Source organism: Cebus imitator, unplaced genomic scaffold (assembly GCF_001604975.1).
Source record: "Cebus imitator isolate Cc_AM_T3 unplaced genomic scaffold, Cebus_imitator-1.0 Scaffold161, whole genome shotgun sequence".
Lineage (NCBI taxonomy): Eukaryota > Metazoa > Chordata > Mammalia > Primates > Cebidae > Cebus > Cebus imitator.
In genome coordinates this window covers 2,014,035-2,032,123 of record NW_016107476.1, presented here as the reverse complement: position 1 = coordinate 2,032,123, position 18,089 = coordinate 2,014,035, and the positions used below count along the sequence as shown (strand labels likewise).

At 33.4% G+C, this 18,089-nt stretch overlaps 1 protein-coding gene across 1 annotated transcript in view; it reads left to right on the top strand.

Annotated features, from left to right (window-relative positions):
* The window catches only part of ATRNL1 (attractin like 1), an 829,354-nt gene that overhangs the window by 47,854 nt on the left and 763,411 nt on the right, over positions 1-18,089 (top strand). Inside the window, 2 exon segments of the mRNA XM_017543810.2 lie at positions 8,945-9,119; positions 14,389-14,476. Of these exon segments, the coding sequence (XP_017399299.1) occupies positions 8,945-9,119; positions 14,389-14,476 (263 nt within the window).

Below are 18,089 nucleotides of genomic sequence, written 5' to 3'. Positions count from 1 at the left end.
AGCCCCTTTCCCAGCTGCTTTCACAGGCTGACCTTGAGTGTCTTTGGCTTTTCTAGGCACACGGTGCAAGCTGTTGGTTGATCAACCATTCTGGGCTCTGGAGGACTGTCGCCCTCTTCTCACAGCTCCACCAGGTGGTGCCCTAGTAAGGACTCTCTGTGGATTTCCCGCTCTTCCCCTTTGCCCTAGCAGAGGTTCTCCATGAGGGCCCTGCCCCTGCAGCAGACTTCTGCCTGGGCATCCAGGCATTTCCAAACATCCTCTGAAATCTAGGCAGAGGTTCCCAAACCTCAATTCTTGACTTCTGTGCACCTGCAGGCTCAACACCATGTGGAAGCTGCCAAGGCCTGGGGCTTCCACCCTCTGAAGCAACAGCCAGAGCTGTACGTTGTCCCCTTTTAGCCATCGCTGGAATGGCTGGAACACAGGGTACCAAGTCTCTAGGCTGCACAGAGCAGGGGGGCCCTGGGCCTGACCCTGGAAGCCATCTTTTTCTTATAGGCCTCTGGGCCTGTGATGGGTGGGGCTGCTGTGAAGACCTCTGGCATGCCCTGGAAACATTTTCCCCATTGTCTTCGTGATTAACATTGGGCTTCTCGTTACTTATGCAAATTTCTGCAACCAGCTTTCTCCTTAGAAAATGGGATTTTCTTTTCTATGGCATTGTCAGGCTGCACATTTTCCAAACTTTTATTTTGTGTTTCCCTTTTAAGACTGAATGTCTTTAACAGCAGCCAAGTCACCTCTTGAATGCTTTGCTGCTTAGAAATTTCTTCCACCAGATACCCTAAATCATCTCTCTCAAGTTCAAAGTTCCACAAATCTCTAGGGAAGGGGGAAATGCCACCAGTCTCTTTGCTAAAACGTAACAAGAGTCACCTTTGCTCCATTTCCCAACAGGTTCTTCCTCATCTCAATCTGAGACAACCTCAGCCTGGATTTCATAGTCCATATAATTATCAGCATTTTCGTCAAAGTCATTCAACAAGTCTCTAGGGAGTTCCAAACTTTCCCACATTTTTCTGTCTTCTGAGCCCTCCAAATTGTTCCAACCTCTGCCTGTTACCCAGTTCTAAAGATTTTAACATTTGCCATTGGGTGGCAGTATTGACTACCAGAAATGCACTTAAACTCTGGCAGTTTTGTTTGACTTAGAAAAATGTAAAATCTTTCAACTCAAACTCATGAATATTTTATCTGAAGTATTTCATCTGGGTTAGTAATATAACACATAGGGACATATTTAGTTATTTTAGGATACTATGTAAGTACAAATGAGAATATAGGTTGCCTTGAAGAAATTCACAAAGTAGCTTACAATTAATGAACACAATCAATCTATTTCCTCTCTGTTTTAACTTTGAGGAGGAAGAAGTGACAGGTAAGGCATTTAATTCCATTAAATTTTTCCCACTTAGCAAAAACAGCAGATCTGACTTTTTTGTAAGAGCCAATAAAATTTTTACTCTTAACCTACTAAGAAAGTTATCTATTTAAAAAGAAAAGTAGCATTAAAAAATATATGTGACAGCCATTTTTCACCTTTTTCTTGAATTCATTTATTTATTTTTTCATTTATTAATGTAACTTTTTTTTTTTTTTTTTTTTTTTTTTTTTTTTTTTTTTTTTTTTTTTTTTTTTTTTTTTTTTTTTTCTGTTAAGTGCTAGGCATTGCTAGGTCCTTGGGATAAATCATGGCACAAAGAAGACAAAGATCCTCGTGGAACTTACATTCAAGCTAGGAGAGACAGACCCTAAGTAATACATATAAGTTATATAGTATGTTAGAAGATTATAAGTACAATGGAAAAATAAAGTAGAACAGAGGAATAGGGGTTAGAAAGATCTGGGGGTTACATTTAAAATATGATGATATGCTAAGGTTTTATTGAGAAGATTACATATGAGAAAAGACTTTAAGTAAGGGAGAGAGTTCAACCATATAGGTATCTAGGAGAAGAACATTCTAGGCAGAGAGAACAGTCAGTTCAAAGACTGTAAGGCAGAAGCAAGCCTGGTGTGCTTGAGGACCAGTAAAGATGCCGTTGTGGCTGGAATTGAATTACTGAGGGGACGATTAGTCAGATATGAACTCAGAGAAGTTACACAACAAGGGAGATGGTTGGGGATGTGGAGTTAAGGGGTTGCTGGAGGTGATGGAGATACATGAAGGATGGAGTTATATCAGCTAAGTATTCTTAGTCTTGTAGACCATTATAAGGATTTTGACTCTTACCCTAAGTGAAATGAGGAAGCCATTGAAGGATTTTGAGCAGAAGATTAACGTTATATGGCCTAGTTTTATAAAGCTCCTATTGGTTTTTACCTGAGAAGAGACTGTAGTAGCAGTGTTCCAGTTCAGAGGCTACTGCTATAATCTAGGTGAGCAATGATGATGATGGTAGCTTAGACAGGTTGATAGCTGCAGAGGTGGTGACAATTGCTTAAATACTGAATGCGATTTTAGTGCAAGATTAATAGGATTTGCTGGTGGTCTAGATGTGGGGGGTGAGGGAAAGAAGAGACAAAGATGACTAAGATTTTTGGCTTGAGTAAATGGAAAGACAGAGTTGTCATCAACTGATATGAGGAAGATCTTAGGAAGAATATTTGGTTATGGTATGTCAAGTTAGAGATGTCTTTGAAACACCCAAAAGGAGATAGTCAGGAGGCAGTTGGATATATGGATCTGGAAACGGGTGAGAGAGATCTGTACTTGTAGATATAAATTTGGAGGTGGTTGGCTTAAGTATTAAATTGGAAACCGTTGATGAAATTTGATGAGATTACCAGGGAAGTTAGCAAAGAGAGAGAGACTAGACCCAAAGACTGAACCTGTGGGTCACAACGAAATTCAGAGTATTCTGTGGTAGGCATATAAATTCCTTCTTTAGATAAGCTTGCCTTATGTTGAACTATTTATAACGACTTATTTTGTTGCCTCTGACTTTATAAGATTTTGTTGCCTCTGACTGTGTAGGACAATATAAAATAAACAGATCCTGCTCTCAATATAGCCAATTTTACATTTGTCATTTTCACCTGACCAGAACCAAGGCCTTAAATCTTCCTTGGGATTTTTTTTTTTTTTAATAGTATGTATTGCCTTGTCAATACCCTTAACATGGTTTATCATTTTCTTCAAAGCATGTCCTAGTCAGCTCAGGCTACTATAACAAAATACCACAGAATGGGTTGCTTAAACAATAGGCATTTATTTCTCACAGTTCTAGAGACCAGAAGTCCAAGATCAGGGTGCCGTCATGGTGAGGACCCTCTTACTTGCCCTCTCTGCCAGGTAAAGATAGAACAAGATGACTGCCTTTTTGTTCTATTCTTACAGGGCAGAGAAAAGGGGAGGAGGAGAGAGCAAAAGAAAGCAAGAGAACAAGAGCGAGAGAGAGCCAGAGAGAGAGCGGGAGAGAGAGTGAGCAAGAGAGAGAGTGAACATGTGAGAGCTGGAGAGAGTGAGCAAGTTTTCTGGTCTCTCTTCATAGGGCATTCATCTTACCATGAGGACCCTACCCTGATAACCTTATCTGAGCCACCTGCCCAAAGCCCCACCTGCTAATACCATCACATTGGGAGTTAGGGTTTCAACATAAACATTTTGAAAGAACAAAAGAACACAAACATTCAGACCCTAATATGAGAATTCTTTTTTTTTTTTTTTTTTGAGATGGAGTCTCACACTGTCACCGGGACTAGAGTGCAGTGGCGCCATCTTGGCTCACTGCAACCTTTGCCTCTCAGGTTCAAGTGATTCTCCTGCCTCAGCTTCCCAAGTACCTGGGATTACAGGTGCCTGCCACCACAGCCATATAATATTTTGTATTTTTAGTAGAGATGGGGTTTCACTCTGTTGGTCAGGCTGGTCTCAAACTCCTGAGCTCATGATCCGCCTGCCTCAGCCTCCCCAAAGTGCTGGGATTACAGGTGTGAGCCACCGTGCCCGGCCCATGAGAATTCTTAGAATGAGTATTTCTTAATGTTAAATTTATGGAGGGGCTCTTTTCTATTCACTTTTAAAGTTATCTTGGGAAAGTCAATTAACTGTCTGGTTATAAATTTCATTATTTGTACAAAGAGATTATTTGCCCTTGTTTGAGTCTTGGGATGATAACTTGATCAAAGTGAATTGAAATACTAAGTGTCTTGCTGTATATACTTGACAGGCTGATGTTATAGTAGCAGTTTCCTTTTTAATAAGTAGACATTTTTTGAAGTTAATCTTTTCTAAGCATACATATTTTGATAATACCAACAGTTTTCAAAATGTGTGCTGCAGCGTTATTTAAAGAGATGGGTTGGCGTAGAATGGAAGATAAGTGACTCTTTTCTGCCTCAACCATAGTGTCATCACTTTGCAATCTTTTGTATATTGAGATTCCATATACAACTTTGTTTTAAGCCTTCCACAGTCCAAAAACAGTAAATTGGAAGCCATTGATCTTTTAATCAAGAGGGCAATTTGTTTCCATGCTGCAATGGTATCATTGACCTAAACTGTGAGAACCAAGTATTCTTGGAACAGATCTAGTGTAATGTTTACCACTCACACAATTCATTGTTTTATGAAACTAACATATTGTCAGAATAGTTGTGGTTATTTAAAATATACCAAAGTTAACACCTGGCCTTCGGAGATTGGTTTTATGGGTCTAGAACATTTGTAGAATACTTTGGATACTGTAACAAAATTACATTTTTCTAATAATGTTAGAAGATAGAACTCTTGCAGTGAAATCTTCTTTTGACTTTTATTGGAGAACTTCAGATTCAGTACACACTAAATCATAAGACTGTTTCTGGAATGATTACAATAAGCTATGTCTATCACTCTTGCTCTTAAAAATCTTTCTTCCTAGCATATTTTCCCCTTCTTATTAACAATCCAGTTTCTTTTGGGAAATTGCTTTTTGCTAATATAGTATGGTCTTGCTGGGATGAAAAATCCAGGTACCTGTCTATTCTAAGCTTCATTTTTCTCTCTTTGAAAAACTCTCTGAATTTCTTCATATTTTTTCAATACATTCCCGTTTTTCCTTAAGCTAGCCAAATTAATTTCTGTGACTCATATGTAAGACAACTAACTGAAATATTACCTTAAAAATACTGTTAGAGTACTTTTTTTTTTCTGGTTATTGGACTTCTTTAAAATACTCAAAATTGTATCTACAGTAATAGAAATGCAGCTAAACAGCCTTCATTTGATATAGTTCAAAGTTAGCAATATTTATTTAATGTGTTCAATTGAAAATTGTAAAAAGAAAATAAATGTAGTTTGGCTCTTTAAACATGTACCACCTTAACAGTAAAATAAATGTTTTTTCATGATAGTATAGATTAAATATAAATTAAGGGTATGAGCCAAAGCTGCATCAAAAAGTTTAAAATCCTGGAGTAAGACTATTTTTTGCTTAGATATACCTTTTACTTATTTATTTTTTATTGATACATAATATTTTACATAGTTTGGGGTATATGTGAGTATTTGTTATCTGCGTAGAATGTTTAATGATGAAGTCAGGGTATTTGGGGTATTATTTACTTTGAGTATTTGTCATTTCTGTGTTGGGAGCATTTCAGGTGCTCTTTTCTAGCTACTTGAAGCATACAATACATTGTTGCCAACTATAGTTACCCTACACTGCAATTGAATATTATAATTTATGTCTTCTGACTATATGTTTGAATCCATTAGCCAATGTCTAACCTCCCCACCTACCCACACACACATCCTTTCCAACCTCTGCTGTTTATCATTTCATTCTATAGCTCCATGAGATCAACTCTTTTAACTCCCACATATGAGTGAGAACTTACGATATTTGTCTTTTTGTGGCTGGCTTATTACAGTTAATATAATGACTTCCAATTCTATCTATGTTGCTACAAATGACATGATTTCATTCTTTTTTTTTTTTTTTTGTAGCTGAATAGCATTCCATTATGTATATACACTATATTTTCATCATCCCTTTGTCTGTTGATGGACACTTAGGTTGATTTCGTATCTTTGCTACTGTGAATAGTGCTGCAATAAATATGCTAGTGCAAGTGTCTCTCTGTTATAGTGATTTTGTCTTCTTTGGATAAATACCCAGTAATGGATCATATGATAGTTCTATTTTAAGTGTTTTGAGAAATTTCCATACTGTTTACCACAGTGGCTGTACTAATTTACATCCTCATCAACACTGTATTAATAGTTTCCCTTTCTCTGAATCCTTGCCAGCGTCTATTATTTTTAGTATTGTTAATAATAATCATTCTAACTAAGATGATATCTAATTGTGGCTTTGATTTGCAAATTCCTTGATGATTGATGATGTTAAACTATTTTTCACGTACCTGCTGGCCATTTGTAAATCTTCTTTTGAGAAATTACTTCATGACCTTTGCCCACTTTTAAATAGGCTTATTTGTTTACTCTTGAGTTGTTTGAGTTCTTTGTATGTCCTAGATTTTAGGTCCCTGTCAGTAACATAGTTTTTAAATATTTTATCCCATCCCAGAAGTTGGTTGTTCACTTTGTGGATTGTTTCCTTTGTTGTGCAGAAGCTTTTCAGTTGGATATAGTCTCATTTGCCTATTTTTACTTTTGTTGCCTGTGCAACAATTCCAGCTCCTGGAACTGTGTTTCCTGCATTCTTTCCCTCCTGGCCTCTTCCTCTATCTTCAAATCCAGGAGGTGGCATCTTGCTTTGATGGTCACATTGGTTTCTTCTGCAGTCAAATCTACCTGTCTTATAAGGACACCTGTAATTATATTTAGAGCTAATATTTAGAGGTAATCCATAATAATCTCTCCAAAATTTCAGTCTTTAACACACCTGTAAAGTTCTTTTGCCATAAGGTAAAATCCGAAGCTTCAGGTTAAGGATTAAGACCTGGATACCTCGCAGGGCCATTTTTCAGCCTAGTGGAATTTGCTTTGGTATAACTGACTTATATGTTAAAATAAATCTATATTTCCCTTTTATGAAAATAGATACAAAATTTATCTATTATATATAATTTGATATTATATAGATGCATTATATATAATTTGTATATGATTTCATGTGTCTTCAGTTAAATTAGAGGTTGGTAAACTTTTCTGTAAAAGGCCAAGTGCTAAATATTTTTGACTTTGCACATTACATGGCTCTGTTGCAGCCATTCAACTCTGCTAAAGCAGCCATAGACAATACTTAACTGAATGAGCATAGCTGTATTTTTTTTTATTTATTTTTTATTCTTATTTAGCATAGCTGTATTTTAATAAAACTATTAAATGATTTCTCAGTTACTGTAGATAAAAAGAGGTTACAAAAGAAGTTCCTTTAATATCTCTGATTACTAAGGAATAGTTCACAGTATTTTCTCACTCAGAAATAATAGTTTTCTATAGCTGATTTAAAATATTCTCATTATCAAAGAGATATCTGTGATATCTGTGATACTTCCTAGTTTGTACCTGAAAAATACAGACCCATACAATGTAAGCATTGAAAAAATGAATGAATTAATACCTAGGTGAGTGAACAAATGAAGAAATGAAAACCATATGGGCGAATATTTCTTAAATCAGATTCTGCTTGGGAGTTTTAAAATTTTGTTATTATATGATAATCTAAAAACTTTTTGATATAAGCAAATTGCAGATTAACTGCCTGATCTCATAATTGAGAAATGCCACTGTATTGCAATGCCAACATTTGTGTTGACAATTTAAAGTTGGGGCTAAGTAATATCACTTTAATTATTGTAGGCTAAAAACAATACAACTAAAGTGTACTAATACTTTTGTAACAAATGAAGGGTAAATGATTATATGTCATAGTGTATGAATTTAAATATTTGTAAAAAGTGGGTGGAAGAAAATTGGTGGGAGAGTTATGTTGTCAAAATAATGTAGGTATGCTAAAATTATGTAAAAAAGGCATTGTGAGAATTAGTATCATTTTTAACTTGGGACCAATTATTTAAGCAAAACAATATCATTTATCACATTCAGTAAATATTACTTTTATAAATTTGTTTCCATGTAATTTATAAATCTATGTTGGTTTTATGTTTATAAAAGAAATTAAAGCATAAAGAGTTTATGTCTAGTATTTATTAATTTTTTAGTTTAATCAAAATTAAAATAATTTGTGAACCCTAAAGTTTGATGAAAATATATTCCCTTTAGGAAGATTCCTTCTATTATGTTTGAGAAACATTGATGAGGAAACCAAGACTTATGAGTAACGCCGTGAATATGGATAGGAAAAGGCTGTGTTTTCAACTTTATAGTATTTGAAATTGTTCTGTACTAATTTAATAATTTTTATTTTATGATGCGTAATAATTTTTTCTTTTTGAAGATTCTGCTGAAGCGAACTTTGGTTGTTCTTAATAATAATGCTAAGAAAAATATAATTTTAGTTTTCATATTTGTTTAATAGTTTATAATTTTTAAACTTTCATTTTTAAATGCTTTTACTTCCACTATTTATAAAAAAAGAAATATTTGCTATAACCCTTGGGGGTAGATTGTTATTTTCATTTCTGTAGATGGAGGCTTGATGATGAAAGAGGTAAACATACTTGCCTAAGGTCACATTGCTAGTAAGTGACAGAACTGAGATTTGAGTACATTGTTTTCTATTTTAATACTCTTGTAGCATACAAAGTAAATCTGATGTTTTATATTATTAAAATAATTCTTTAAAATTAAAGAATTTGAACATCAGTCTGCTTGTGAGTATATGACATTTTTCGCCTCTAGGCATTACATTTGCTATTAGTAGTAGTCTTGTAAATTTTATTTCAGATAATTTATTTTATATATATGTTACATTTGTGAATATGATAAACATTAAATTCTTAAAATCTCTTAATATGTATATTGTATTTATATAATCCGAGGGCTTTGTTTAATCTAGTGTGTTGTTTGATTTTTTTTTTTTAATAGGTCCTGATTGTTCTTTGAATGTTCCCTCTACTGAGTCTTATTGGATTCTGCCAAATGTTAAACCCTTCAGTCCTTCTGTAGGTCGGGCTTCACATAAAGCAGTTTTACATGGGAAGTTTATGTGGGTGATTGGTGGATATACTTTTAACTACAGTTCTTTTCAAATGGTCCTAAAGTAAGTATTTATTTTCAGATTCTCGCTATTTTTTAAGCTGAATTTTTATCCAAGGTGTCTTTTTAAAATTGCCTGAATGTAAAGTTGGTTATTTTTGTGATAGTATCTATTTGCTAATGAGACTGATTTGTGAAATATGAACTCATTATGTCCATAGCTAAAGATTTGTCATTGTACATATAAGTTTGTTTCGTGTAGAAATTTTATTACCTCTCTAGAGTGTTTTTAATAAATTCTAAGTAAGAAAATATTAACTTCAAATACAGGCAGGCCTTGCCTATAATGGATATAATGAATCATGCCACCTTTTTTTTTTTTTAAATGAAGTCTACTCACATATGTAAAATCATTTCAATTTGTTCTGTAAATTTTAATTTATCTGAACTTTTACTTTGTATGTACTTTACAAGTTTTCATTGGGAGAATAGTGCTAGTGTTATGAGAGAGATGACTGATTTCCTGTTGGCTTAATAGAGATTGTTCTCTGCGTGATTGGATAAGGGGAATCATATGGATGGCAGCTTTATCTAATTTCTTTTTCAGCTGATGATTGTATTTTATGAACCGTTTAGTAACAGAATAAAAAAGGAAATAGCTAGAAGAATCATTTGATTTTCAATGTTGTTTCCAGGGGTGGTGTTCATATTATGTAATAACTGGTACAGTTTGGGCATCAAACAATCAGAACTTACCCTGGACAGTATACCATAATGGTGTGTGCCCAATATAATTGCTAGATTTAGCAGATAAATATACAGTATACCCGGTTAAACTTGAATTTCAAATAAAAAATAAATACATTTTTAATATAAGAAGACCCTTTGCTGTAAATATACATATTTTTTTATATAAATTTTGCATGGGTCATGCCTTAACAGAAAATTGCTTACTGTTTATCTGAATTCAAATTTAACTGAGTATCTTGTATTTTATCTGCCAACCCTAACCACTGAATATATTAGCCTTCATAATTATGAAGATTTCAAAAATTCTCTAAGAGGAGATTGCTTTGAAACTATGATTGAATGTGACTGGAATGATATTAGAAAACTGAATAAATTCTGGAGAGAAGGAGGGAGAGTTTTAGGTAAGTATTTAAGTGACAAATTAGAATTCTGTAACATATGAGGAATAAAATATAGTAGGATAATTTGAAAGAGAGTTGGTTGGATTAAAATGGATTGTTAAGATATGAAAAAAATCTGAAGAAATAATGATATTGAAATGGGAAAATTAAAAGGAAATTAACTATGTTTAAAGAAAATGAAAAGTCTGTGAAAGTAGGGTTGAACTTTGAATTAAATTATGATATTTCCAAAGTTGGGTTTGTGAAGACAAAGAGCAAAAGTGTCAACAAGGAAGTTTGTTGATTTTAAGTTTGTGTTCTTTGCAAGATGAATAGCATATCGAAAAATAAATTATGAATATTATTTGATATTCTTTTAAATTTGTATATTTCCATTGGAACCAGATTAACTATTTAAACTAACTTTTTTTTTTTGTCTGAAATCTGGGTATTTCGGTTACAGTGTTTATATAGATTTGTTTATATAAACAAATCAGGTATCAGAGTAGAATAATTATGTTGCTGTTTCACAGGTTTAGAATATTTTCCATCATTATGAATGTAGTTCAGTTGTAGGTAAGGATATTTAAACAGCTTTAAGAAGAGATAGGATCAGTCATAACTTGATTTAATCATCTATAGTGGAATTTAATTGGGGTGTAAATGATACATTTTAAGACAAAATTGTTCGGTAAATATAAAAGTTCTGCATTAGTGTCTATTAAATTAGAAAGAGACTTTTACAGAATATATATACATTAACATTAATGAAAATTAACATGTATTCATGAGGATAGAAAACTTTCGAAAACACTATGTGCTTGGTGCTTGGGATATATCATTGGATGTAAAAAACACCCCTGTCTTCATAAAGTTAGTGAGGAAAGGCTGGGAATGACAAAATATATATATATATATATATAATTACCAAAGTAAATTATAGATATAAAAATATATACATATAGAGACATAGATGGGTGGATGGATGGAGGAATATAGATAGATAGTAATGGTAAGTAAATCAGGAGTGCCAGTGGAGAGGGAGTTGCAATTATAAATGTAATAGTCAAGGTGGGCTTCTTAAGAAAGGTGAGAACTGAGCAAAAACTTGAAGGAGAATAGGGGATTGCAGTTATTTGTAGGCACAGAAAAGAGCTAGATCAAAGACTTGAGATAGGAACTCCTTGAGGTGTTTGAGGAGCAACAACCAGGCCCATGCAATTTGCATGGAATATATGAGAGGGATACATTACATTAGAGTGATAACAGAGGAGAAAGAGCATACAGGATGTTGTAGATCTTTTGGAAGTCATGGGAAGGTTTTGAGCCTGTGTTGATCCATACTTTATAAGTGTTAGCATGGCTGTTTATTGATGATATACTAGGGATTAGGAAGAAGAGTAGAAACAGGATTTAAGATGAGATTATCAAGGGAATGCATTTAGACAGAGAAAAGGACCAAAAACAGCCTGAGGCACCATATCACCAAGAAGCTGGGGAGACTAGGAGAAGCCACCAGAGGAGACCGAAAAAGAATGGCTGGTGAGATAGGAAAACTTGGAGTACAGTATCGTCAAAGGAAAGGAAAGACTGCATATGAGGATTAAGGAGTGATTAATAATGTCAAATGCAGATGATTATCCAGGCCAAGGAAAATGAAGACTGAAAACTGGTCATGGATTTGGCGTGAGGAAATTGACCTTAACAAAAGCAGATTTACTGGAGTGGTGAGGCTAAAAGCGTGTCTGGAGTTAGTTTAAGAGACAATGGAAAGTGGGGTGGGGATGAGAGTGTTAAAGAAATGGGGGAGTAGCTCAAGGGAGAGTGTGGTAAACAGATTTCTCTTTTATTATTAATTGTTTATAACACTGTGTTTGTGTGCTGATGGCAAAGATCTAGTAAGACAAAACATGGTGATGTAGGAAAGAGAACTCGTGCACAAAGAAGAACAATCACTTGTTATTCTCGGGCTCATCAAACTGCAGAGAAGGGGTGCAGAGCCTGGGAACTAAGAATTTTTTCTTAGCATTTTTAGTTTTTGCTTTTTTCTTTTATTTGGGATAGGGTCTTGCCCTGCACCCCAGGCTGGAGTGCAATGGCATGATCATGGCTCACTACAGCCTTCATCTCCTGGGCTCAGGCTATCCTCCCACCTCAGCCTCCCGAGTAGCTGGGATTACAGGAACGTCCCACCGTGCCTGGCTAATTTTTAAATTTTTTTGTAGAGGCAGGGTCTCCCTGTATTGCCCTGGCTAGTCCAGTGCTCAAGTGATCCTTCTGCCTCAGCTTCCCAAAGTGGTGCAATATCAGATGTGTGCCACTGTGCCTGGATTTTGCACTCTTAATGGGCTGTAAAAAAAAATGAAGAAGTATATGTGAGACCCTTGTGGCCCACAAAGTCGAATGTTTACTTCTGGCCATTTACAGAAATAGTTTATACAGCTCTAATTTATGGTAACTTGGAAAGCAGTATGTTGGCTGCAGATACTGGTAGATGCATAGACTAGTGTGAATCTGTAGAAGTTATGTTCTGATTGATTATATTTCATCATTTGTATCATACACGTTTATCTTACAATACACGGTAGGAAATAAGTTAAACAATGCTGCAGACAAATTTGGTAACCCTTACCTTTCTTGCAAAGGGGTACTTTGGCACTTTCTTGCCTTTCCCAATTTATTGGAGAAAGAAAGAGAAGTGGGGAGGCAACAATTGTTAGCAAGCGTCTTAACTTAAAATGGGGTCCTATTTCTTGGCTGGATGCTTTCTTTTTTGTATTTTAGCAAATGAAGGAGATTTGAGTATAGAGTATAAGCATTTGAGATCCATAGTTTAGAACTTCTTTTTTCTGTTTTCATATGTATTACAAGAAAAATGAATTTTCTTTTTCTGTTACATAACCCAACAATAATTTATTTTTTATAGAAGCTTCTATACTACTGGATTCATTTTATACAATCTTAAAAAATTATCAGTAAGCAAGCTATATTTGTGCATAGGAAATAAATGCTTATTGGTTAATTTATGTAATGCTAAGAAAAGTGTGTGGATAGTACAGCCATATGGTAAACAGTGTAGAGGTTCCTCAAACTGAAAATAGAATTGCTATATGATCCAGCAAACCCACTGCTAGATATGTAGCCAAAAGAAAGGAAATCAGTATATCGAAGCAATATCTGCACTCACGTTTATTGCAACACTATTTATAAGAGCCATAATATGGAATCAACCTGTGTCTATCAACTGATAAATTGATAAAGAAAATGTGGTATATATACACAATGGAATATTATTCAGCTATTCCAAAAATGAAATCCTGTTATTTGCAGCAACATGGATGGAACTGGAAGTTATTATAAGTGAAATAAGCCAGGCACAGAAAGACAAGTATTTTATGTCTTCACTCAAATGTCAGAGCTATAAAAGTTGATTTCATGTAGGTGGAGAGTAGAATGGTGGCTACCACAGCATGAGGAGAGAAGTAGGGAGAAGGGAATGAAGACAAGTTGGTTAATGGGTACCAAAAAAAATTAGATAAAAGGAATAAGTTCTAGTATTTGATAGTAAAGTAGGGAAATTATAGTTACCAATTTATTGTATATTTCAAAATAACTAGAAGAGAAGAAATGTTATGCTCCCAACACAAACAAGTGATAAATGTTTGAGGTGATAGATATTCTAATTACCCAGATTTGATCATTATACATTGTATACATATATAAAAATATGTGTATACCATATATATGTATACAACTTATATATCAATAAAAATGTAAGGATCATGCCAACTAAAGAAAAAGGAATAAAAAATGAATACCTAAAACAAATAGAGAGAAATTTCACCTGTTTCCAAGAAGGAAAGCTGGCTTAAAAAAAATTTTTTTTTAAATACAGTGAACTCACTATTGTTTAGCTTAATCAATTGGTTGAAATTATTAAAGGCAATTAGATAATTAATAATATCCTAGTCAAGTTAATGTATATTATATATTTGGGAGATTGAATCCTAACTTAGTGTAGGTATATCTTAAATGAGTCTTTATTACAAATTTCTAATATGAAACATGAAATTGTGAGTTTATTAGTTATAATTCTTTTTGAATTTAATGAGTACTTGGATACAAGTGAATAAAAGCACATGTAAATTAAAAAAACAAAAATGAATCTTAGCTGATGAAGTTATTTTGTTTTCTTGCTTTTAGTTACAATTTAGAAAGCAGTATATGGAATGTAGGAACTCTCTCAAGGGGACCTCTCCAGAGATACGGACACTCTCTTGCTTTATATCAGGTATGGCTCCTGCTTTTTAAATTTTAATCAGATTTTGTTTTTAATAGTTTACCCTGGGGTAAAAAATACTAAATCTGATATTTAATTCAAACATTTAATGAGAACAGTAGATTATATGGATCATAATCACTTGAGATACCACATACTCTTATACTATTTTAGTAAGAGAATAGATGTTAGAACAATCCCATACATGACATGTAAAGAAATGAAGATTCCATGGCTTTATAATCATCAGGTTAATCACTTAAAAAATTATGGTGAAATATGTGTAACATAAAATTTACCATTTTAATAATTTTTAAGTATAGATTTCATTGGCATTAAGTACATTGTCATTATTATGTAACCATGACCACCATTATCATCAGAACATTTTTCTTTTTTTTTTTAATGAAAACATTTTTCATCTTGCATAATTGAAGCAATAACTTCATTCCCCTCGTCCCTTATACCCTTGAAACCACCAATTGACTTTTCTGTCTTTGTGAATTTAATTGCTCTAGGTACCTCATGTAAATGGGATCATACATTATTTGTCCTTTTATGACTGATTTGTTTTTCTTAGCCCAATATCTTTAAGGATCATCCATGTTGTATCGTGTCACTATGTTCTTCCTTTTTAAAGCTGAATAAATATTCCATTATATGTGTAAACCACATTTTGTTTATCCATCCATCTGTTGATGGACATTCAGATTGTTTCCATCTTTTGGCCATTGTGAATAATGTTTCTACAAATATGTGTCTACAGCTATCTGAGTCTCTGTTTTCATTTTTTTTTTTTTTTTTTTNTGTTTTTACTTTTTAGTTAGTATTGACAATGCTGCTAAGAACATTTATGTAAGACTTTTGCATGGACATATGCTTTTATTTGTCTTTGATATATAACCAGAAGTGGAATTGCTAAATCATATGGTAATTCTATGTTTAATTTTTTTTTTTTTAGCATTGCCATAGTGTTTTCCACTATGGCTACAGCATTTTATATTTACACCAGCAGTGCACAAGGGTTCCAATTTGTCCATACCCTCATCAACACTTATTTTCTGTTTTCGTTTTTTGGTAATTGACCTGTGATTTTGATTTGCATTTTTCTAATGAATAATGATGTTAAATATCTTTTGAAGTGCTTATTGTCTATTTGTGTATCTTCTTTGGAGAAATGTCTATTCAAGTTTTTTGCCAGTTTTGAATTGGGTTGTTTTGTGGTTGAGTTGTAGGAGCTCTTTTTATATTATGGTATTAATGCCTTATCAGAATATGATTTGTGGATATTTTCCCCCTTTATGGGCTGTCTTTTCACTTTGTTGAAAGTGTCCTTTGATGCACAGAATTTTTAATTTTGATGTAGTTTAATTTATCTGTTTTTCCTTTTGTTACCCATCCTTTTGTGTCATATATAAGAAATGTTTGCTCGATTCAATGTCATGAAGCTTTTCTTCTATATTTCTCTTAACAGTTTTAAAGTTTTAGTTCTTAGGTTTAGGTCTTTGTTGCATTTTGATTAGTTGTGTCTGATGTAAGGGTCCATTTTCATTCCTTTGCATGTGGATAGCCAGTTTCCCCAACATCATTTGTTAAAAAAATCTGTCTTTTTCTCATTAAATGGTCTTGACACCCTAGCTGAAAGTTATTTGACCATATATATCAGGGTTTTTTTTCCTGGACTCTGTATTTTATTCTATTGATCTATATGTCTGTCTTTATGCTAATACCATACTGTTTTTATTACAAGGTAGTGGGAGACTTTCTACTTTGTGTTTGTTTCTCAAGATTGTTTTTGCTATTCAGAGCCCATTGAAAGTTTATATGAATTTTAGGGTTGAGTTTTCTATTTCTACAAAAAATGTTGGGTTTTGACAGGAATTGTATTGGCATTAGTTATTTTTATATATTTGTGGGATTCATAAATTTAGCATGATTAAAATGACAGGACACTTACCTGGTTTTCATTTTAAATCAACAAAAATTCATATATTTTGTGGCCTTTGGCTAATTCTTCTAAATAGGAATTTATATATTTTCTGTGCTGTTGTTTAAAAAATTGGAAAGCATGGGAGTAGTATAAAGAACAAACTGTCACCCTTTTATCCATGCATTTGTATGTTTTAAAAGTAAAATAAAAGTCTATGTATGAAAACATATACATACATTTTCTTGTCTTGTTTTATTTTTATTTCCCTTTGTAATGGCTTTACTGAGATGTAATTGATATACCATACAATTCACTCATTTAAAGTGTACACTTCAATGCTTTTTAGTATATTCAGAGTTGTGCGACCATCTGTTGCAGATTTATGTAAGATTACAAAGTAGTGTAATCACTTTCAGAATATTTTCCTCATTTCACAAAGAAACTTTGTACTCTTTAGGTATCACCCCAGACTTACTCATTTTCTCCAGACTTAAGCAATCACAAAGCTACTTTCTGTATCTATATATTGGTTGATGCTGGACATTTCATACAAATGAAATCATATACTATGTATTTTATGGCTACCGTATTTCACTTAGCATAATACTTTCAAGGTTTATCTATGTTGTAGAATGTATCAGTACTTCATTCCTTTTTTGTGGCTAAATAACCTTACATTGTATGGATATATAACCTGTTTATTCATCAGTTGGGGACATTTGAGTTGTTTCCACCTTTTGGCTATTATGAATAATGCTTCTAACAACATTCCTGTGTAAGATTTTGTCTGGACATATGTTTTCATTTCTTCTGGGTATATATGTAGGGGTGGACTTACTGGGTCAAATTAACTTTCTGAAGAACTGCCAGAATGTTTTCCAAAGTTGCTGTACCATTTTACATTCCCACCAGCCATGTATGAAGGTTTCTATTTCTATACATCCATGCCAACACTTATTAGTATCTGCCTTTTTGATTATTGCCATCCTAGTGGGGTAAGGTGTTATCTCACAGCGGTTTTGATTTGTATTTCCCTATTAACTAATGATGAGCATTTTTTGTGTGCTTATTGGTCATTTGTATATTGCCTTTGGAGCAATGTCTATCAAAGTCCTTTGCTCATTTTAAAATTAAGTTGTCTTTTTTATTTTTGAGTTGTAAGAATTCTTTATATGTTCTAGATACAAGCCCTTATCAGGGATATAACTTGCAAATATTTGCACCCATTTTGTGTGCTGTTTTCAGTTTCTTGATGGTATCTTTTTAAGTGCAAAAAAATTGGGCTTTATTTTGATAAAGTCCAATTTAACTTTTTTCCTTGTATTGCTTGTGATTTGGCATCATATTTAAGAATTCATTGCCAAATCTCAGGTCATAAAGACTTAACCCATTTTTTTTTCTTCTAAGAGTTTTATAGTTTTGATTCTTGCATTTAGTTCTTTGACCTGTTTTGACTTAATGTTTGTATATAATATTCAGTAAGGTTGCAAGTTTATTTTTTTTGCATGTCACTAACCAGTTCTCCTAGCACCATTTAATGACAAGATCTGTTCTTTTCTCTTTGAATGGTCTTGGTACTCTTGTTGAAAATCAACTGGCCATAGATGTATGGGTTTATTTCTGGACTCTCAGTTTTATTCCATTGATTTATCTCAGTATCACTCTGTCTTGATTAGTTTTTTTTTTTTTTTTTTT